The following is a 19,936-nucleotide window of genomic DNA, read 5'->3' as shown; positions in this document are numbered from 1 at the left end:
ATGGTGCGGTTTTCAGGACTGCAACGCGACGTGCTGTCGCTATATCGCCAGTGCTTACGCGCTGTGAAGGAAAAGCCCGCGGTATGACATCTCATCTCAGCCTTGCGATGCTGGTCGCGCGACGAAGTACTAACGATGACAGGAAACGCGATCGCATTTCCGCGAATTCGCGAGGTATGAGACATGCGACCTAGATTTGCAGAGACGGTGGCTAACAATAGTCTGCAGAGCTGAGTTTCACAGGAATCTAGGGGTGGGCAAGAAGGATTTCGGCACGATTGAGTATCTGCTGCGGAGGGGGCGCAGGCAGCTCGAAACTTATCAGGATCCGGGGATTCGCGATCTTCACTGAGATTCTCCGGTCTGCCAAACTCGTCGAAGTCCTTTCAGGCTGAATTGAGTCCCTGCAAGACGTCACGTGACTCTAGTCATTTCTACGGGGCGACCCCTTCCCAACAGCATCTACAATTCGTCCTGGGAGATAGCTAAGAAGCAAGCCTGCTATCAAATCGAACGGATGTCATAATCAACAACGCATATCTTCGGCCTCGTGGTGTCGCGACATCAACGCTGGAAATATCCCGAACCATCTCCGAGCATCGTATTTCCCTCACACCACCCTGACGACCACATTAACACAGTTGAGTGTTGCCGAGCAACATCACGATGCTTCTCGGAACTTACTGTTCGAAACTATATGCAGTTCATCGACCTTCCAAAGATCACCAGAATCGCACAATTATTCCATCGCGCACTGCAAACCACCATGTTCCACAACATCTCAACCACGTTACTAAGCCAACAGCTACACACGCAGCTTTGGAACCGGATCATCAGCAATGTCTCTCATCTTCCGTCCCTTCGACGAGTCAAACTTACTACGCATCTATATGATGAACCTTTACCATCTCCATGTTTCAATGTTGTCAAATTGCTAAAAACACTTCATAAGAGGGTATAAAGTAGTAAGCGCTGTAGCACCAATATTGTAAAGTACGTATTGCAGCATCAAACAACAACATTCACCAAAATCACTGAGAACAGTGGGATCGTTCGATACAACATAGGCTCCTTACTGCGTACATCGAGACTTGTACACTTTTGAAGTTTGGCTACTAGTTGGACAACCCTCCAAGCCTGTAGGTTGCCGGCATGTCTCAAGAACACCCACCAGTGTAGAGAGCTTGGACTAACCGTCAGAACAATAGACGGAGTGAGTCGATGTTCTTTGCAGCAACAACGTACGAAACTAACCCTGATCTGAGCGGTGTCGCAGAAATCTGAGATGACTTTACACATCATCTTTTGCCTCTGTCTTTAGCTTCGCTTCTTCCTCTGTTTCGAGCTTGGCCTTTTCCTCTTCCTCTTCCTTCTTTTTTGCATCTAATCGTTCAATAGCTTCCTCGAAGATCTTGAGAAGATGTCTAAAAAACTCTCTGCCCTCCTCTGTCACTTCCTGAGTAGAGCAATTTATCGCAAGCAACATAGGAATACATTGCGGCCCAACCGTTCTCGAATACAGCCGGGGGTCTGCTCCATGTTCCAAGAGGAGTTCGATGACTGGTAGGTTCTCGATGATGGATTTATCTCCGGGCATACGGGTCTGTCGTAGACAGGCGTCTAGTGGGCGCCCGTGGTTGAACCCCATGTGTGGTTCTGGGTCAAGGGCGTTGACGTCGTCGCCGTTGGCGATGGCGGCGCGGCAGGCAGCCAGCATTGTTTCGACACTGTGTGAGGAGAGGGGTTCCGAGATGAGCGGTGATAGCCGCAGGGGTTGATTGAGTTGAGTCGAGTTAATCGCCTGAGCCATGGTAGCTGAAGAATGCACTTGATTGCTTTGTTGGTACGTTATCGTGATTGAAATGATCTTTTATTTTAAAGAAATTCCATATATGTTCAGTTCTTGTACAACAATTCAATGGCACTCTGGCGGTGGTTGGGCGGCGCAGTAGGCGGGAATGCACTACCTAAATACGGACTAGCGCTTACATATTCGTCCGAGTTTCGATGCTCTGGGCAGTACCACGCCGCTCAATACCCCCCACCGGTCAACACGTCTGTTTCACACCTGAGCGGCCCAGTGGAGTAGCTTCGCTCAGGACTGCTCCACTGGGCGATTTAAGTTGATACATTGCCTCAAAACAACGGACATGATCGGGATGATTCTTCCAGACCAAGGTAACGGAATTTTAGAAATGTGTTTATTCAGATATCGACTACAGGGCACGAGAATGTATCTGAGAATACCGAAGTAGAATGGCCCCAAGCCTCATGCCTATACACCCGGAACGGTAGAGTACACAGTACAATATCTTGCGTTTGCTTTGAAAGAGATAGGTTTTATAGCATTGCTGGAGGTTTGATGCATCTGGAGATTTTGTACATGTTCAGGTGGGAATTTTTGAAGAGCAAGTGCCACAGAGCGTTGATCCGAAGTGATGAATGATCTCCGGAGTCCGAAGGAGGGTACTATTGTAATTGATACTCAAGTACCTGTGATGACCACGCACTGGTGCACAAGAAGGTATAAGTAGAACCCAAAACAAGTGCTTTCGCTATCCACCAGCAAATCAATCTTCTTTACCACATTGATCTCTCACATTCATTCGATTCGATTAGCCCTGTGGGCGTCTTCGTCAGAATACGTCAATCTTTTCCGGAATATAACAAAACGTTCGACCAAAAATTTACACCTTGACCATCAAGATGAAGCTCGCCAACGCATTCCTGGCGTCGCTCCTGTTCTTCGGCGTGACACCTTTGGTGATCGACAAGCAAAGAGATGAGAATGCTCTCACGACAACCTCCACCCCCTCCGATACCACGTCGCCCATTGCTCTCGTTGCGTCAATTGATGCAAGTTTTGGGTATACCACAGACAACACGCACGATGCTCTGGAGGCCAGGGCCGGAATGAGTCGAGGTAGTCGCCGAAGGAAGACAGCAGATTCCCCGAGCATCGAAATCAAGACCACGGAGAAGATTACTACCATTAAGGGAGACCCGAAGCCGAAGCCGAAACCAACCCCAAAGACCAAGCCCAAGGGAAAGGCGGACACGACGTGCACGGTTGAACAGAAGAAGGCAGGCAAGTGCCTAAGTCAGAACAAAAACAAAAACTGGGAAGTCCTTCATCCCACAAAGGGCTGCAGACCTAAGAATTGTAAGAAGTGTGGCAAAGCGACAGATGCAAAAGGCGGCAAAAAGAGTGGCAAGAAGACCACCAGAGACATCTCCTCCCTCCGCAGTACTACTTTTTACAAGCGCACTGCTACTTCTGAGCCCGCATCCAAGACCGAAGCTGGTCTTATGGCATGGACCAAGGATGTGTGGGCGTCATCTCCTAAGGTCCTGCATCTGCCAGAGGACGGCTACCAGCCCACGTCCTTTTTCGTAAAGTGGACTTCGTTAGGACAAGGCACTAAGTTCGTGACCGTGAAGAATCTAATGGGATGTAAGTCACAAAATGGGACAAAGTGATTGGTTCAGGCGATCTTCAGTTCTGCAACCCTTCAGACTTTGGAGGGTTGAAGATTCAGAAGAACACCAACTGAGACACCCACCAAGTCCGCAACCGAGAAAACACGGATTGAGCATCAACTAAGTCATAATAGGTACATCTGTAGTCGCGGTCTCTGACCTGGGTGTCTACATGGTAAGTACCTCCTAAATCTCGCAGATTCAGACGCCTAGACACTGACCTTTCTCTGCCACAGTCACACCATTGGCAGCACACAGTCGGTGATCAATCGTTCGACAATATGCCCCCACAGTTTGAGAATGCCTTCACCAACCCCATGACAGGCAAAGGCCGCGCCTCTTTCAAGCTCACCGCCGCACAGAAAAAGAAGGCTGTTTTATACCAGCCCGAAGCTGTGGTGAAGTCAGATGTCGACGACGTGTTCCCTACGACAGGCTTCGAGGCTCTCACCAATGTCAGGTCTTCTTTCACCGCGGCCAGTAATGTGCAGTCAATGGTCGCCGTTTGGGACGGTAAGACAGGTAACGGGGACAAGTTCGTGAAGACAGGACCGTTCATGAAGGACTTTGTTGACGATTTGTTACCTGGAACAGCCACGAAATTGGTCAGATACGGGAACACCGAGGATGCCCTGAATACATCGAGGGACGATAACGATTACCATGGCAAGATAATCGTTTCTTATGACTCGGGTACGAAGAAGTACCAGGTGTGGATGGCGGGAGCGAAATTGGATGGACCTATTCTCAAGAATTAGGTGACTCACTGTGTCCGAATGATCTAACACCAAGATCGGACAAGGGACTTTCATTTTTATTGCTTCAACATTGTGGTTTTCAGTTTAAATGTTTCAACGGACTCAGAGTAAGCTTGTTTTTTCCTTTAGATACGCGCGTGGATAGTTTCGTCATTAATCCATCTGACCCTCGAGTCTCTGTGGCTCTTCAGGTTAAGAGCCCGGAACGCTAGAAGATCGCCTAAGTTCAGTGTATCGGGCTCCCACGTTGCAGAATCAATGGCGGACCGAGGATGTGAGCCAAGTCTACTACGCAACAACATGAATGTTAGGAAACAATTGCAAAAGCTCTTGTAGAATGGTTTTGCCTACAATATAGGAAATGCTTACCTAAGATCTAGCTTAACTTGTGATTGTGGCTACAAGGTGAGCGTTGGAGTTGGTCAGTTTGAAGATTGCTTATCCGCTGCTTTTCTTGAAACGTGAGTCGGGCAAGCCTGTAACACAAACATGGATAGCACTGGTGTCAAACCCGTCAGCTGCCTTTGAAATTGTTCGTTGATTTTTATTGTTCATGCTGACATCCACAACAAAGCAGTACGCATCACGTATTTCCACACTCCACAGCATAGGGAGATCTACTAGTCAAAAGAGCTCTAGTAAAATGACGGCACTGGCATTTCGAAGCATTGTGCTTGGATACGGTACTTTACACATTACTACCTTGGGGGAAGATAACGAAGTGGTTTGGTTGAAGAGCCTGAGTCTACTTTGTGAGATCTGGTAATCTGGAGACGAATTTGTCATATCTTCTGTTATCTTATCATGATGCAATACACGTCTCAGCTGTTCCTCCCACAATTTGCTCCTTGATGCGCACTTACATGAACCTTCACAGCGGAATCACCACAGCACTGCGGAATACTACCGCTCGAGAGGGGACCGTGTGGCTGTCTTTGGTAGCTCACGTACAGCGCCTGCCGAGGCAGGCTTCTCGTCGAAGTGTTATGATAGCTGTCGGCACCCAGATAAGTCTGCGGGAGCGGCGTTGTGGATGCACGGCGTCATGGATCATAGAAGTATGTAATGACCGAACGTCAGGATCGGTCGATTGTAACCACCAAGACTCGATATTCGAATTGAGTGAGGAGCTTCGAGGTCTTCAGAACGAGATCGAAGAATTTCTCTCAATCGCCACCGCAATGCCTCACTCCAACTGCGCTCATACTCTAGGCCTCACATAATTGTAATGCCACTCCATCGTGTTAAGATTGCCATCGCAAGCGCAGCAATTCGATAGTCGCCGAGCGCCACCCCCAGGTCATGCAGTCGGTAGCGCGCCAAGATCCAAGAGCAAAGCTTGCGGGAAACTGCGTCTGACGAGACGCGCTGACGGTGCAACATCCGTCAAGCCACACGAAGTGAAACGGCATATTTCGGCAAAAGTGCGATTGCGACCTCATGGCGGCGAGTTGATGTTCAGATCTCAAAGTGTCGATGATTGTTACCTACGTTCAACCTCGCTATCTATACGACCAAGTAATTGCAAGACATGGATGGAAGTGAAAGGGTCTCTGAATCAGAATCGATGTCGTTGAAATATGCAGCTTGTGTGAAGTTTGGGTATATCGGCGGGCTTTGCACTGGGCGTCAATGGTACCTGTCGGTGGCTGGCGGGACATTTGTGTTCTCCTCGTTGTACCACCTACCACGTCAAAAAATGTCATTGTGTTTTGGCGTGACCTCTTGAGTTCTCAAATTACAGTGTCCACATTTTTCTGCTTTCTGGGACGTATGTCCACTGCAGCATTTCGAATTGAGATCACACCGATCGATTCGAGGTGGTCACGGCTACATGACCGATGCAATGCGCCTATAACAGCTTCCGAGTGCATCAGCGGCATTCGATCACGGCACTGCTCATGGTCGCTAAAGACCAGAGTTGTAACTTGGCAGCCGCATCAGTCGCTGTGAACTGCTCTCGATTTGGGGTCACCCACGGGGGGCGTGGTCCAGACCTCGCTAGCGCGTAGCCCTCAACCACGACTCTTCCCCAGACAACCAACGACATGGGTCGCATCCTCCTAGCACCTCTCCAATAATCCTAGCACTGCCCGGATTCTAACGTTGTTGATGCTTAGTCTATCCGTATCGGGACTAGCGTTACCCCGGATCTGCGCCAAGCACGTGGCCCTCGTGACGATCGGAGGCATCGCCGCCACGTTGCTGGGTCCAGATCGCAACATGCTTTTGCTACCACACTTGGTGGGTCTTGGTTCCTCACCCCAGGCCCATCGAGTTCAGTCGTCGACTGCCAAGCACGGGGAACCCGATACCATAGCATCGGGCAAACACCTGCTTTGGAATTAGATGACCCCGTATCGCTATAAACTCCGGGGTAAGAGGGGCGATGTCTGGGGTAGACTATTGTGAATCGAGACGATTCTGGGGTATATGAGGCTTGTCACCCTCGTCCATGCTTGTGTTTGACATCTCTTCTGTCCTCTCTCGCCTTCGACTTCTCAATAGTTTGACTACCTCCACCATGTCTCTCATGGAAGAGAAGATTGGTACCAACCAGATTGAGCGCGTCGAATCCTCCGACTCGGCGAAGCACAACAATGATGCTATCAACAGTTTCACCCCCGAGGAGCAGAAGAAGATCATCCGAAAGGTCGATTTCCGCCTGATTCCCACCCTCGGTTGCATGTACTGTGTCTCTCTGATGGACAGGACCAACTTGGGTGTCGCTATGGTTGCTGGTATGGGTGCCGATCTCAAGCTCACTGGCGAGCGTTACAGCATTATCGTTTTGTTGTTCTTCATCACATACGTTGCCCTGCAGCCTCCTGCGACTGTTGTTCTGCGCAAGCTTGGCCCACGAGTCTTCCTCCCGTCGATCGTCATCATCTGGGGAGCTGTCATGATTGGTTTCGGGTTCGTCAAGGAGTGGCACACTCTCATCCCTCTTCGTTTGCTGCTTGGTATCTTCGAAGCTGGTTTTTTTCGTAAGACCCCCCCCCCCCCCCCCCCCCACTACCCACTGGAGATTCTGACAGACGAAAGCGGGCTCAGCTTACCTACTTTCATGTTGGTATAAGCGATACGAATTACAGAAGCGCAACACCATGTTCTTCCTCATCGGCATGCTGTCATCTGCCTTCTCAGGAATTCTCGGCTATCTCTTCTCCCTCCTCCAGGGCCATGGCGTTCAGGTGAGTTTCTCGTTATCTGATATAACTATTCAAGGGCTACAATACTGACCAAGTTTTAGGCCGCCCCCTGGCTCGGTGTTCACCGTGGTCCTACAAAGGCTAAGCCCCTGACTCCGGTCTCTTTCGGACCTGGTCTGTCTGGCTGGCGCTGGATCTTCATCCTCCAGGGTGTTCTCACTGTACTCATCGGCTTCATTGGATGGTACTTTATCGTCGATTTCCCCGAGCTTGCCCACAAGCCCGGCATGGGAAAAAAGTTTCTCAACAAGGCCGAGGTCGACTTCATCGTAGCTCGCATCGAGCAGGATCGCCACGACGCCCTTCCAGAGGAGTTCAACCTCAAGAAGTACCTCAGCAACGCACTCGATCTTAAGGTCTGGGGCTTCGCTGTCATCTTTATGCTCACAACGACCATTACCTATGCCATCGCCTACTTCCTGCCTATCATCCTCAAGGATGGTATGGGCTTCAGCACCGCTGCAGCCAACTGCCTGATCGCGCCTCCATACGTCTTTGCCGGAATTGTCATGATGTGCTTTGCGTGGCTCGGCGACAAGTACAGGGTTCGCTCAGTCTGGGTGATCGCCAACGGTGTCATGGCCCTCGTCGGCCTCCCCATGATTGGTTTCTCCAGCAACGTCGGCGTCCGCTACACTGGTGTCTTCCTCGCCACCGCCGCCGCCAACTCCAATGTTCCCGCCGTTTTGACATGGCAGGCGAACAACATCCGCGGCCAGTGGAAGCGTGCTCTTTGCTCTGCTACTCTCGTCGGTGCTGGTGGCTTTGGCGGTATCATCGGAGGCACTGTTTTCCGAACTCAGGATTCGCCTCATTACGTTCCCGGCATCACTGCTTGCATGATTGCTGCTGGTCTCATCGTTGTGGTTGCTCTGCTTATGGACTTGAAGTTCTGGAGGGCCAACAAGCGCGCTGATGCTGGTGGCAAGATCATCGAGGGTCTTGAGGGCTTCAGGTACACCTTGTAAGAGCCGGATGATAGTTACACAAAGCGATTGTTCGCTATGAATTTAATGAATATCCAAAACGAAAACACTTCCAATGTTCTTTACTGTATCGAGTTGTGATGCATTCATACAAGGCTGAGGTTACACGTCCGTGACCCCTCCTTCCACATCAGGCCAACCACAGCTTCATATTCGGGGCCTGAAAAGTGGCCACGGACAAACCTTAGCTCTATTCTGCGGCTGCCACAATAGTTTCTCCTGTCATTGTGCGTCTATTCTTTTGATCTTCCTCTGGCTTCAATCTCGTGCCCTGCTCTTAAGTTTCGAGGTGAACTTCGTTCGATCAGGCTGAGCTGGGATTACTCATGCAACACCCCGCTGACATTGCATGCTTGGCAGATTCACATGTATGTATCTTGTTTTCACCAAAGCTCGTCAGCCTACTCTCGACATTGCGTTCCAGCTAGCTCGAGCTTGTTCCAATGGACGACGACAGGGACAGCATCTACTCTACGGACGACGACCCTATTCCAAGCGGCTCTGCTGCAGATCTACTTGAGAACCATTTGCATCATATAGGGGAGCATCTAACTTTCCAAGACTGTGCAAAGATCGGTAAACTGTTGCGCAAAGCTAAACATCCAGTCGAGTGGAGCGACAATCCAAAGCTGTACTATCTGCTCTGGAAGATCGGTCAAGTCAACCTCTTTGCGAAACTCTTGAAGCAAGGCATAACGGATCTGTGGATACCGTTCACCAAGAAGACATTACAAGTCGTCCTGGGCAAAGAGAATGCCAAACGCTTCAGTACTTTTCAAGAAGCCTGTCTAGATGACGAGTTCCTCTACGATGAAGACCCGCTGCAACTACCTGGCAGACACCTATCGCTTGACGATGCGGAATCTCTGAGACTGGAAGAGCTCAAGGAACTTGGCAAAGGAGGCCTGGCGATAGTCTGGAGCGTACGGTACAAGACTGGAGCATTATACGCACGAAAGACCATGCAGCGGATGAAGAAATCCGACAGCAATCTTGAACGAATGCAGAATTTCAAACGAGAGCTTGAGGGCATGCGACGTGCTCAGCATCGACACTGCATCAAGCTTGTTGCTTCTTACACAGACACAGAGTCAGTATCAATGCTTCTCTATCCAGTGGCTGACATGGATCTGACGGAATTTTTGAACGGCGACTCAATGAGTGCTCCTCAAATGGCCATCCTCCGACATTCCGTTGGCTGCATTACTTCTGCTCTCGTTTACCTGCACGAGAAGAAGATAAGGTAGGCCTGGCCCGGATACAATACGCTCTGTACATTTTAACATGATGCAGGCACGATGACATGAAACCAAACAACATTCTTGTACATGGGTCAAATATTCTACTAACAGATTTCGGATTCTGGTATGCTATATCCTCAGCAGTCATTCTGTAACAAGGAAAGAATAACAATGCGTAGTCGCGACACGACTGATAGCGCGGCATCTACCACATACGGTCGTCCAATTCACAATGCACTACGTTACTCTGCGCCCGAGGTATTCGAACAAGACCCGCGTAGCCGCCTAACCGACATCTGGGGCCTAGGATGTGTTCTCTTCGAGATTGTATCGCGTCTGCGCGGCCACACCCTCAATCGCGTGGAAAAGTTTTACCAAATCAATGGCTCATGCATAAACAGCTTCGCCAATAATCACGAGGCGACGAAGCTTTGGTGTCATAAGATTGCCTCTAATCAGACAAAAACTCAGCACGGTATTCAGCGTCGAGAGCTGTTGTTGATGTCTTATGTTTGCCAGATGTTGCTGGAAGCGGAAAGAAGTATGCGTCCTACAGCAGCTCAGGTTTTTGACAAGCTCAAAGACATGGATTTCGTCTACCCTGCTGGATCGGATTGTTGGGTAGATGACTGTTGCGTCCGACAGTCACCGTATGCACCAGATGTAGCGGATTACGAGAACTTTCGTTCTCAGTCGAGTGTACCTGGGCGCGATCCATACTTCGCTTACGATCTGCCGCAGTGGCCTTTGCTCGACTTGGCTGGTTTGGATGGTCACCTTGCTTATCTGCTCCTCGACATGGATCTTGCCATTCGATCGCACAGTGACGATTTGAACTACCTTCTATCTGAAGGTATATCTGCAGACCTTAGTCGCTTATTAGTCTCAGAAAAGGACACGATCGTTCTGCAGAATGATGTCCAAGCCATGCTACGCTTGATAAACCTCCCCAAACACGTACACGGAGATGTACACTACGACAAGATCGATTATGCAGTAATACTCAAAAGCCTGCAATTCGCACGTATCCAACAAACGGCCTCCACTGTTCGATCTTTCAACCTCTTCCAGCCCAAACAGGCCCTACCGAGATGCTATACCACTCAGCTGACCCTCACTACTTTCTCCATGTCAGGACATCAAGCTAATGGTACACCATTTCTGGTCTTAACCTTCGATCCGAGTGAAGGAGAGCTAGTGGGGTATTCTTACAGTGAAGGGTCAGGCGGAGTGTGGACTGACGGTCTCATTGGATCAGCCTTCGGAGAGAGCGAGAAGGAGCAACGACCAGTGCGCTGGAAGAACATAACTGAACAGCGCAAAAAGGACCATCTTCAAGCGGTTTGTGTCCCCAGCCTTCCTTGGATGCATTTGCTAATACCGCATGTTAGACCAACAGACTCCGAGCTGTTAGAAAGGTAAATAAGATTTCAGACGTACGTCGCCCAGGACTTTATCTGACGCAACCAGGGCTTTGAACACTCCAAGTGTGTCCGCTGTAAGATCCACGGATATGAGTGCAGCGGGCCCGCGCATGGGGCCTGTGGTGCATGCCGTCATGCAAACGAAAAGTGCAGATACGACCCAAGAGATATTGAAAGTGGTGGTGAAAACCAGCGGTACATCGAAAATGAAAGACATGTGGAAAGCATGATTGCCGCGCGTTGGGCGAGCTGAGTCCATAGGCATGACGACTGCAAAAAGTGCACGTCTACGGTCAACTTGGGCAATATCTGGCCGTGCACACACAGCATATCGTATAAACTGGTCAAGGTCAATAGTTGGAAATTTGTGTCAAGACTACACAGCGCCCATGTCGCTTCATAAGTTGGGTACTGTGGAGTGAAGTTTACCTGATACATCACTTGTAGCCAACATAATACCCAAGGCTAAAGTTTGGTTAAGCACTACCTACATTGTAGGCCAAAAAGCATTCTATAGCGTTTTCTAGTGTTTCCCTTACATTGCTATCGCGTGGTCTTTTCGCTTACATACTCAGTCCGCCGTTGATTCCGCCGTTCATTCTGCAACGTGAGAGATACATCTTGTCAACAAATATACTAGAATAGTGCCTTCCACGTCCAACAGCCGAGAACTCAGCAAGGGAAGGTGCAAAGCTCTCCACACGCCTGAACAACACAGCAAGGAAGCACGCAGACCGGAGTAGAGAAGACAATCCCCCCATTCTATTACTCGCTCAAGGTATCATTTCATGTCCACGTGACCTGCCCCAAAGACCTGCCCATCACCGGCATCGCCACTATCAATCGCCCCTGCCAACAGCCATCGCCATTGCCATCGCTATCACCAACCCTTACAGCACTGCACAGGCTTTTCCAGCCCAAACAGCACCATCCCCAAACGCCCAAGCGCCCCAAGAATAAGCAGCGTTCCCTACGCGCCCAGCCCCAGCGCTCAATATCGCTCCATCTCCTCATCCTCATCCTCCGACTCGATCTCCTCGCGCCGTTCCTCTTCTTCATCCAGCATATCCTCATCCTCGTCCTCAGAATCCACGTCGTCGCGGTAGCGCGCGCGTTTCGCGCCCGCCCGGCCATGCTCCCAGTGGTCCAGCCGGCGAAGGGCGCGCCGCAGCATCTTGGCGCGGTGGTGCGACTCCTCGCCATGGTCGTTAACCTCGCCGCCGAAATCGAGGGGCACGAGGCCGGCGGGCATCGGAGGTGGGGTGGCGGTGCCGTGGTCGTCGGTGTGCGGGGCCAGCGGGTCGTCGTCGGTGTCGTAGCCGTCGGCCATGCCTTTGCAGCGGATCCAGGCGCGCAGGAAGGGGTTTGCTTTGCGGCGGCGCTTGGCGGCGGCTTTGTGGGCGACGCGCAGGCCGCGGTCGAGGATCACGTCGACGCGGCGCCGGCGATACTGTTCGACTGCTAGTTGGTGTTGGGTGAGGGGCCGTGTGCGTTTGTGGGCTGGGTCGGAGCCGTTGAGGGGCAGGTAGAAGCCGTGCGGTCCGGAGAAAGTTGGGGCATTGCCTGAGGGTGACTGGCCGTCTTGGGAGGCGTTTGCGTCGAGTTTTGATCGGAAGCTGCGCGGTCCCCCTGTACCGTTCTTTGTGCGCGACCAGTTGGCACGGCTAGCGCTTTTGCTGGGGGCTGGTGTGGACATGGGCGCATCGTCGTTGAGTAATGTGTTGATTCGCATGTTTGGCGTTGCTTTGGGTGGAGGCGAGACTGATCGTGTGCGATCTGTATCTGATGGATAGTCTCGCTCAACGGCCGACTTACTGAGCTTCCCGCGCCCTTTGACGGATCCTGGAAAGTTAATAGGCTAGAGCGTGAGGCCGATGGATCAGAACATACCATTTGGAGTGGACTGCCTATCCCGACCAGGCGTTGAGGCGCCGTCATCTGCAACGACCGAGAATACTGGATTCTGGTTGAATACTACATTGAGTTAGAGTCAGGCCTCTCTGGAACAGTGAAGTCGGAATGAAGAAGAAGCAATCGTGCGGAGGTTTGAAATCCTCGAGCAAACCTCAGAAGAAAAGCACGAACAAACTCAAGATCCCACTCACCCTTCTTGTTGGTGCGCTTTGGTCCTGTCACGACGGGAGCCATGTCGCTTGCTAGTATTGCTATCCTCTCCTTGCGCTTGATCTCGCCGAAGTTCTTCTCGTCGTTTGAATCTACGTTCTCTGCCAGCTCCTGCTCGGGGGTCAAGAAGTCAAACGCTGGGCACTTGATAGGAAATTCGGCCGTTGCAGGGTCGTCGGCTGGACCGAACTGTCCGGGTCCGAAGGGATTCTCCTCTGCCGCCTTCTTGGAGAAATCGCTCTCGAGATACCACCACATGAGCCACAAAAACGCGGTCGCGCGGCTCCTGCTGCTCAGATTCGACCGCATGACGAGGTCGAAAAAGTCGCGTGGTGGGAAGAAGTGCAGCTCTGAGATCTTGGGCGCATATTGTGATAGGACGAAGATCAGGTTGACAGGGTTTGTCCGCGGCACTGGCGCTGCCATGATTTCTTCGATCGTGCTCGGCTGCTCCTGGTCCTCGGTCGCACCCTTGAGGATGGACTTCAGGCGCGGCGCATCCTGCAGCTGCTTGTAGGCGTTCGGGTCCTGGTGGGCCTGCAAGGAGGGGATCGAGTGGTAGGTTCGCAGTTGCGCGCGCATCTCCGGGAAGACTGGGGGAGGTCAGTTCATGCAAGTAGCAGCGCGCGATGTCTTACAGTTGAGCGTCGTATTCATGCGCCCGACGTTGACCAGCAGGCAGACCATGGCCATGTTGATGGCGGCCGGGCGCTCCGTCAGCAGCTTGTCCTTGAGGATCTTGCTGCACTTGCTGCTCTTCGCCATGGCGTCGAGATATATGTCGGCAAAAGTGTGACCGCCCGTCTTATCGGACTGCTTTGTGAAAGCGCGCGTGTCGTCCTCGAAGACGAGCTTCAGGAAGTCGAACTGGATATCCTTGCGCCACAGCGGGATGCCATCGTCCTTCTTCAGGTGCTTGATCTTGTTGCCGCTGTAGACGGACGACACGCTGCCGTTCGCGTTGCGCCGCGTCGTCGTCGTCGTCGCCGTGTAATGTGGCATGGCGTCCGGGTCGGTCGCCTTGGAGCCGTCCTGCGACTGGGTGGCCGCTTCGCTATCATCAGGGACGGGAGTGTTGGCCTGCGACGGCGACGGCTTTGAGTCGTCCATGCTGGGATCCGCGGCGAGGATGTGTCGCAAGCTGTTCCTGGAATCAGGCTCGGGCGGCGCGCTCGCTTCCATGGCTGCGGTCCCCGTCGCCGGTGGTGGTGCAAGGTTTCGAATCAGGCAAGGACAAGTCGCGTCGCACGTTGCAGCTTCGCGACGCTCAATCGCAGGTGTCCGATTTGATCAATGCGAATCGCAGGGCCATGGGTTGGAAACGTTGAGGAGCCTTGGAAGCAGATACGAGCCAAAGCTTCTTGCGCTAAGAGATCCCTCGAATAAGCCAACTATTTGCGGGAGCATCACGAACGCTCTCCGGACGCTTCGGCCTATGACGTGCGTGCTGGAATACGCTCTGCGCAGCACACGACGCTTTTTGGCAATCCATCCAAACACTGTCCTCGCTTTGGTAAACATTGCGCATATCATTCAGATTCATGTTTATAGCAGACGACGAATCCATAGCCTGGAAGCAGTTCTGCCATAAGCAGTCTTGTCATCATGCCACATACAGTCATGTGACAGCATCACGTGTCGGCGTCAAGCTAAACGTCAGCAACATCAGGGCAGTCACATACATCTATTGTCCCAAAAGTGATTTGAACAATGCATTCACAGGCCAAGCGCGTCGCGGCCCATGGTAGTCTATCTATCTAGCTATTCATCTGCTCGAAACTGTGCTTTTAGATGATTCCCTTGCCCAAGTCATGACCGTCACCACATATCTAGGGGTATTTCCTTCGCTCAAGCCTGCTCGTTAAGGCTCATTAGAAAAGGGCTGGCTACCCTCGAGAACGCCGTCTATGTGCGAGACTAACCAGCAAAACTTTTCATCGTCAAATATGCCGCTTGATGCTCTCCATCATCGGGAGCGGTGCGACGGGACAACGAAGAAGTGTCGCCATGGGGTATGACCAGGGAAAGGAATCGCTTTTCCGTATGAAATAAAAAACAAGTCGCCGGCATGGAATATCCGGAAAACGAGATCTATGGCTCCCCAAGCAGCATACTTTGCAAGAAGAGCAAAGACATAAAATGTTCGTAATGCATGCCTTCAGTGGAAGGCGGATGGCTCTGCCATCTATGCTCGAGCTCGACGCATTGTCGTCGAAGGGTATCGTTATGCAGCGAAGCTCGAAAATAGGCAGATCCGCAGTAAACACTCGCTGTCTAAATGCTGGTTGGGGTATGAGATTCCGGAATCCGTGTCGTCCCGAAGTAACCGAAAAGGACTCGCGCAGATATGCTCGAAACAATAAGGAAATCGCAAATAAATGTTGCCTGAGGTAGCGGCACAACGGTCCAGGGTATCAAGTCCGTCCTAGAGCGGCATCGTCGTGCGGTGAAGCTTGGCAGATTTACCACCAAGAGTTGCCACCAGGGCCGGATGGGTTGCCGTAGCCTCCACCGCCATAACCACCACCACCGCCGTTCATGGGAGGAGGAGGGCCGCCGTAGCTGGGGGCGCCGCCAAAGCCGCCGCCACCGAAGCCGCCACCCTGAGGAGCACCTCCCCAGCCTCCAGCGCTGCCGCCGAAGCCGCCGCCACCACCCATGCGACGAACGTCACGAGTAGCAGCGCCGCCACGGCCACGACCGCCTCCACGGCCTCCACGGCCGCCACCACCACCGAAGCCGGAGCCCTCACGAGCGATGGACTCGAGGAACTGAGGAACCTCCTGGTTGGCCTCCTTGAGCAGCTCAAGAAGGTCGCGAACGACTCCACGGTTGCCACGGTTGAAGAAAGCTGTGGCGATACCAGTGTTTCCGGCACGACCAGTACGACCGATACGGTGGACGTAGTCGTCAATGTCGGTAGGAAGGTCGTAGTTGACTACGTGAGTCACATTGGGAATGCTGTCAGAGGTTTAGCAGACGCTCATGAAGACGAGGGAGAGTGTGAAGGGATGTGAACTTACTCAAGACCACGGGCAGCGACAGCGGTGGCGACGAGGATGGGGCAGCGTCCAGAGCGGAACATCTCAAGAGCCTTCTCACGCTCGCGCTGGGTGCGGTCACCGTGAATAGATGTGGCAGGGAAACCCTGGTTGATCAAGAAGTCGGAGAGCGAGTCGGCCATGCGCTTGGTCTCGACGAAGATTAGGGACAGACCTGCACCGTGGGTGTGGAGGATGTCGAGCAGAACAGAGCGCTTGTCGATGTCCTCGACGTACTCGATCTTCTGTGTGATGTTCTCGGAAGTAGAACCGACACGACCAACCGAAAGGAAGATGTACTCCTTCAGGAAATCGCGGGCGAGCATCTGGATGTCGCGGGGGAAGGTGGCCGAAAACATGAGTGTCTGGCGGTCGGCAACCTGGGGCATGTCCTCGCCCTCAACAATGCGGCGAATCTGAGGCTCGAAACCCATGTCCAGCATGCGATCAGCCTCGTCGAGAACAAGGTACTTGATGTTCTGGAGAGAAATGCGGCCACGCTCGATCAAATCAACGAGACGACCGGGAGTAGCAACAAGAAGATCGCAGCCGCGCTCCATCTGGCGGAGCTGGGAGCCAATATCGGCACCACCGTAGACTACGCAAGGTCGAACCCACGAGCGGTAGGCGAACTTGCGAGCCTCCTCGAAAATCTGAGAGACCAGCTCACGGGTGGGAGCAAGAATCAGGGAGGTGGGGTAGGCCTTGCGCTGACGGCCGTATCCGTATCCACCGTTCTGGGGAGCCGGGGTAGGGCTGGGACCGTTCTTGAAAGCCTGGGCCAGGATGGGGAACAGGAAACCACCAGTCTTACCAGAACCAGTCTGGGCACAAGCCATCAAGTCACGACCAGCCATGACGATGGGGATGGAGTACTTCTGGACTGGGGTAGGAACCTTGTAGCCGGAGAGCTCGATGTTGCTGAGCAGGTGGTCGTCGAGAGGGGGGTTTGTGAACCGGGTAACGGCCTCGGGGACGCCCTGGCCAGAGGCCTCGACCGGGATGTCGTCATACTTCTCGAAGTTGATACCAGTCTGCTGCTTCGAGGGGTCGTTGGGTACACCATAGAGCTCGCGCTCGATGCGGGGGTTAGAAGGCCCAGGAACGTGCTTGCCATCCTTCCACTGTCCGTCACCACCGCCACGGGGAGCACCGCCGCCGCCTCCACCTGGTTTGCCGTAAGCATTTGGGTCGAACTTGCTGGGTGGTGTGGCACCCCAGCCTGCGCCGTTGGGGACATCTCTACCTTGTCGGGGAGTGAAGTTGGGAGCGCTGGCCCAGTTACCGCCTTCGCCGCCGCCGTTCATGGGTGGGGGACCACCGTAGCCGCGACTATTGTGTGTTAGCAGATGACTCTCCTCAAGAGAAGTTGTGTAGTCGTACCCGCCCTGGGGAGGGCCGCCAGGAGCCGGGCCCCAGGCGCTGCCGCCAAGGCCAGGACCGCCGCCGTTCATGGGAGGGCCGTTGTTCACCGGAGGAGGTGCGGCGCCTCGACCACGAAGGTGGGGTGGGATGTACGCAGAGCGCTCCTGGTGGCCGAAGCCATTTTGCTGGGGAGCGTGCTGGGACTCATTAAGGTTGAGACGACCCATGTCAAGCTGTTCAGCCATGATGAGGTGTTGTGATACGGCGATCGCTTATCGGAGTCGATGTCGAATTGGAATGTCGCAAATTACGAGAAGAGCTATTCGACTGGCTCGGCGGTGAGCGACAGACAAATATTGATGGACGTCTGGGTGACGAACGTGTAGACTCGTAGGCAGAAACGCGCCTGAAACTCGCTGAGCAGGAACGAGGTAACGCCTCAGTCCTGAAAAACGAGAATGAAAGGAGAGTGAAGACCAAAAGAGGGACTTCACAGAAACTGTGCTGTTGAAATTCGTGCAATACACACAAGTGGTTGTTTGTAGAGTGTTGGAGAGGAGGGACGCCAGCACTGATAAATTTGAAAGCCCTGAACAGAGGCGGCTGCGCTAAGCCCAGTTCGGCGCTCGCCTCTCACCAAGTGGCAATCTTGTCGGTGAAAATGGGCGGTGAACGTCACTGGCTGCCATGTCACCAATAGTCACTGGCTGCTCCTCGTTTCGCTCCGGCTTGCAGCAAAACGCAACGTTGTCAGACATTTCAGTCATCGCAATGCGGGCAGTTTGCGGCACTGCTGCGCTTACTGTGGTTCGCCGTTCGTGCTCGCACAGGGCAGGTTCGCCAGATCTGGGGCCGCGGGAGACGCACATGCTTGCAGTTGGTCTCACATGTACGGGTCCTCGACACGGTGCGCCCGACATTTGCACCATGTAACCCTGCAGCTTCAGCAACAGTCACAGAGTAGTGTTCGTTTCGAATAATTGCTAAAGGAGCGCACTTTCATTTCGTCATATCTCATCTACGCCATGCTCTTCTGCTTATACCCACCGGAGGTGCTGGCACCTCCACGCGAGCGTAAAAAAAGAGCGCAAACGGCGACAATAGCGCCAATGAAGAAGAGCTTTTGACCCCAAGACAGACCCTCATCCAGAAGCGAAGATCCGGGAATGACAGGAATGGGAACCTTGCTGCCTTGGCTGGTGGCAGGAGTAGTTGCGACATCAACAGCGCCGGTGGCCTGGTTCTGGGTGACATCGAGTTCGGTGCCATCGTCGCCTGCGACGCCGTACAAATCTTGAAGAAGGAAATATCAGCAGCTCTCCTGCATGTGCCAGCTACGCTGCTGGCTTAGAGTTCCGCGTGAATACCTTCCGCTGGCACCTCGAGCTCTCCGCTCTTGGCAATCTTGACCGTCTTGACGGGCTTGTCGCCAGATCCCTTGGGAACGTTCTCGATCTTGTCGACGACTTCGTAGCCCTCGAGGACCTCGCCGAAGACGACGTGGCGGCCGTCGAGCCAGCTGGTGACGACGGTGGTAATGAAGAACTGGGAGCCGTTGGTGTCTTTGCCGCTGTTGGCCATGCTCAAAAGTCCCTTGCGGGTGTGCTTGAGCTTGAAGTTCTCGTCGGGGAACTTGGCTCCATAGATCGACTTTCCGCCAGTGCCCTGATCTGTCAGCAACTGAATTCCAGCGTGCGTGTGGGTGTATGTACATCACCCTTGGTGAAATCTCCTCCCTGGATCATAAACTGGCTGATAACGCGGTGGAAGGTGGAGCCCTCGTAGCCGAAGCCCTTCTCGCCGGTGGCAAGGGCACGGAAGTTCTCAGCGGTCTTGGGAACGGTCTTGCCGTAAAGACCGATCACGATACGGCCGAGCTCCTCATCGCCATGGGTGATGTCGAAGTAGACCTAATGTCGTCAGCTGTGCTCCTCGGGTAGTTGTATCCGTGGTTCAATCAAAGTCATGTAGCCAAAGTAGTACACCGTGCGAGTCAATTGGCACGCACAATCTACTACGTAGCTAACACGCTCCTCGAAATCACGAATTGAGCTCCGTACACACCTTGTGGGTGATCTTGGGCCCCTTGCTGGCTTCAGCGGTCTGGGCAAAGAAGACAAACGTGACCGAGAGAATCAGAAGTGCAGAGACGAGGAGTCTCTGAAGGGAAATCATGATGCCTGGCTTGCCTCTTCTGCGACGAGGAGAGGTTGCGGGGTTAAGTAGGTGTCGCCGTGGAATGGTAGAGGAGCCCTTTGTTTCCGAGACGTGGTCCTTCGCCGTCTAGCGTGAAACCATGCTGGGG

The 19,936-nt window shown here is 52.9% G+C and overlaps 7 protein-coding genes across 7 annotated transcripts; 4 read left to right on the top strand and 3 right to left on the bottom strand.

The window, feature by feature from the left end:
- Positions 1-352, top strand: C7974DRAFT_311801 (complex 1 protein-domain-containing protein; the record flags this gene model as incomplete). Its single annotated transcript, XM_046138322.1, has 3 exons — positions 1-81; positions 143-174; positions 229-352. 3 exons carry the CDS (start codon positions 1-3, stop codon positions 350-352), a joined length of 237 nt encoding a protein of 78 aa, XP_045997578.1.
- Positions 353-2,706: 2,354 nt separating this feature from the next.
- Positions 2,707-4,238, top strand: C7974DRAFT_472508 (uncharacterized protein; the record flags this gene model as incomplete). Its single annotated transcript, XM_046146542.1, has 3 exons — positions 2,707-3,454; positions 3,615-3,655; positions 3,717-4,238. The coding sequence occupies 3 exons, from the start codon at positions 2,707-2,709 to the stop codon at positions 4,236-4,238; spliced, it is 1,311 nt and encodes a 436-aa protein (XP_045997577.1).
- Positions 4,239-6,762: 2,524 nt separating this feature from the next.
- On the top strand, positions 6,763-8,418 carry C7974DRAFT_312067 (major facilitator superfamily domain-containing protein; the record flags this gene model as incomplete). The annotated part of the gene is made up of 3 exons (XM_046138339.1): positions 6,763-7,225; positions 7,284-7,432; positions 7,492-8,418. 3 exons carry the CDS (start codon positions 6,763-6,765, stop codon positions 8,416-8,418), a joined length of 1,539 nt encoding a protein of 512 aa, XP_045997576.1.
- A 52-nt stretch (positions 8,419-8,470) lies between these two features.
- On the top strand, positions 8,471-11,628 carry C7974DRAFT_395274 (kinase-like domain-containing protein). The gene is made up of 6 exons (XM_046141971.1): positions 8,471-8,804; positions 8,998-9,679; positions 9,730-9,801; positions 9,857-11,018; positions 11,069-11,095; positions 11,148-11,628. Exons 1-6 carry the CDS (start codon positions 8,786-8,788, stop codon positions 11,352-11,354), a joined length of 2,169 nt encoding a protein of 722 aa, XP_045997575.1. The 5' UTR covers positions 8,471-8,785; the 3' UTR covers positions 11,355-11,628.
- C7974DRAFT_395270 (uncharacterized protein) lies at positions 11,629-14,739 on the bottom strand. The gene is made up of 4 exons (XM_046141970.1): positions 13,864-14,739; positions 13,207-13,818; positions 12,992-13,075; positions 11,629-12,943 (listed from the first exon to the last, which is right to left on the bottom strand). The coding sequence occupies exons 1-4, from the start codon at positions 14,405-14,407 to the stop codon at positions 12,093-12,095; spliced, it is 2,091 nt and encodes a 696-aa protein (XP_045997574.1). The 5' UTR covers positions 14,408-14,739; the 3' UTR covers positions 11,629-12,092.
- A 948-nt stretch (positions 14,740-15,687) lies between these two features.
- C7974DRAFT_376594 (ATP-dependent RNA helicase DED1) lies at positions 15,688-17,876 on the bottom strand (the record flags this gene model as incomplete). Its single annotated transcript, XM_046140284.1, has 3 exons — positions 15,688-16,186; positions 16,249-17,598; positions 17,650-17,876. 3 exons carry the CDS (start codon positions 17,874-17,876, stop codon positions 15,688-15,690), a joined length of 2,076 nt encoding a protein of 691 aa, XP_045997573.1.
- A 708-nt stretch (positions 17,877-18,584) lies between these two features.
- On the bottom strand, positions 18,585-19,889 carry C7974DRAFT_395264 (cyclophilin-like domain-containing protein). The gene is made up of 4 exons (XM_046141969.1): positions 19,696-19,889; positions 19,344-19,541; positions 18,999-19,296; positions 18,585-18,924 (listed from the first exon to the last, which is right to left on the bottom strand). Exons 1-4 carry the CDS (start codon positions 19,804-19,806, stop codon positions 18,650-18,652), a joined length of 882 nt encoding a protein of 293 aa, XP_045997572.1. The 5' UTR covers positions 19,807-19,889; the 3' UTR covers positions 18,585-18,649.
- Between the last annotated feature and the right edge of the window lie 47 nt (positions 19,890-19,936).

The sequence above is a fragment of the Boeremia exigua genome, assembly GCF_020726555.1.
Source record: "Boeremia exigua strain MPI-SDFR-AT-0100 chromosome Unknown C7974scaffold_6, whole genome shotgun sequence".
NCBI lineage: Eukaryota > Fungi > Ascomycota > Dothideomycetes > Pleosporales > Didymellaceae > Boeremia > Boeremia exigua.
Note: the sequence above shows the minus strand (reverse complement) of the source record. Positions and strands in the feature narration are given on the sequence as shown.

Excerpts from the sequence above, each read along its gene's own strand:
- C7974DRAFT_395270 (XM_046141970.1), bottom strand. The coding sequence starts at position 14,407 with ATGGAAGCGAGCGCGCCGCCCGAGCCTGATTCCAGGAACAGCTTGCGA. Across the intron at positions 13,819-13,863 it reads CATGAATACGACGCTCAACT|TCTTCCCGGAGATGCGCGCG; the intron begins GTAAGACATCGC and ends GACCTCCCCCAG. Across the intron at positions 13,076-13,206 it reads AAAGCGCACCAACAAGAAGG|TATTCAACCAGAATCCAGTA; the intron begins GTGAGTGGGATC and ends AACTCAATGTAG.
- C7974DRAFT_395274 (XM_046141971.1), top strand. Across the intron at positions 11,019-11,068 it reads AAAAGGACCATCTTCAAGCG|ACCAACAGACTCCGAGCTGT; the intron begins GTTTGTGTCCCC and ends ACCGCATGTTAG. Across the intron at positions 11,096-11,147 it reads GACTCCGAGCTGTTAGAAAG|GGCTTTGAACACTCCAAGTG; the intron begins GTAAATAAGATT and ends TGACGCAACCAG.
- C7974DRAFT_395264 (XM_046141969.1), bottom strand. The coding sequence starts at position 19,806 with ATGATTTCCCTTCAGAGACTCCTCGTCTCTGCACTTCTGATTCTCTCG. Across the intron at positions 19,297-19,343 it reads GAGATTTCACCAAGGGTGAT|GGCACTGGCGGAAAGTCGAT; the intron begins GTACATACACCC and ends CTGACAGATCAG. Across the intron at positions 18,925-18,998 it reads GCTCGAGGTGCCAGCGGAAG|ATTTGTACGGCGTCGCAGGC; the intron begins GTATTCACGCGG and ends TCCTTCTTCAAG.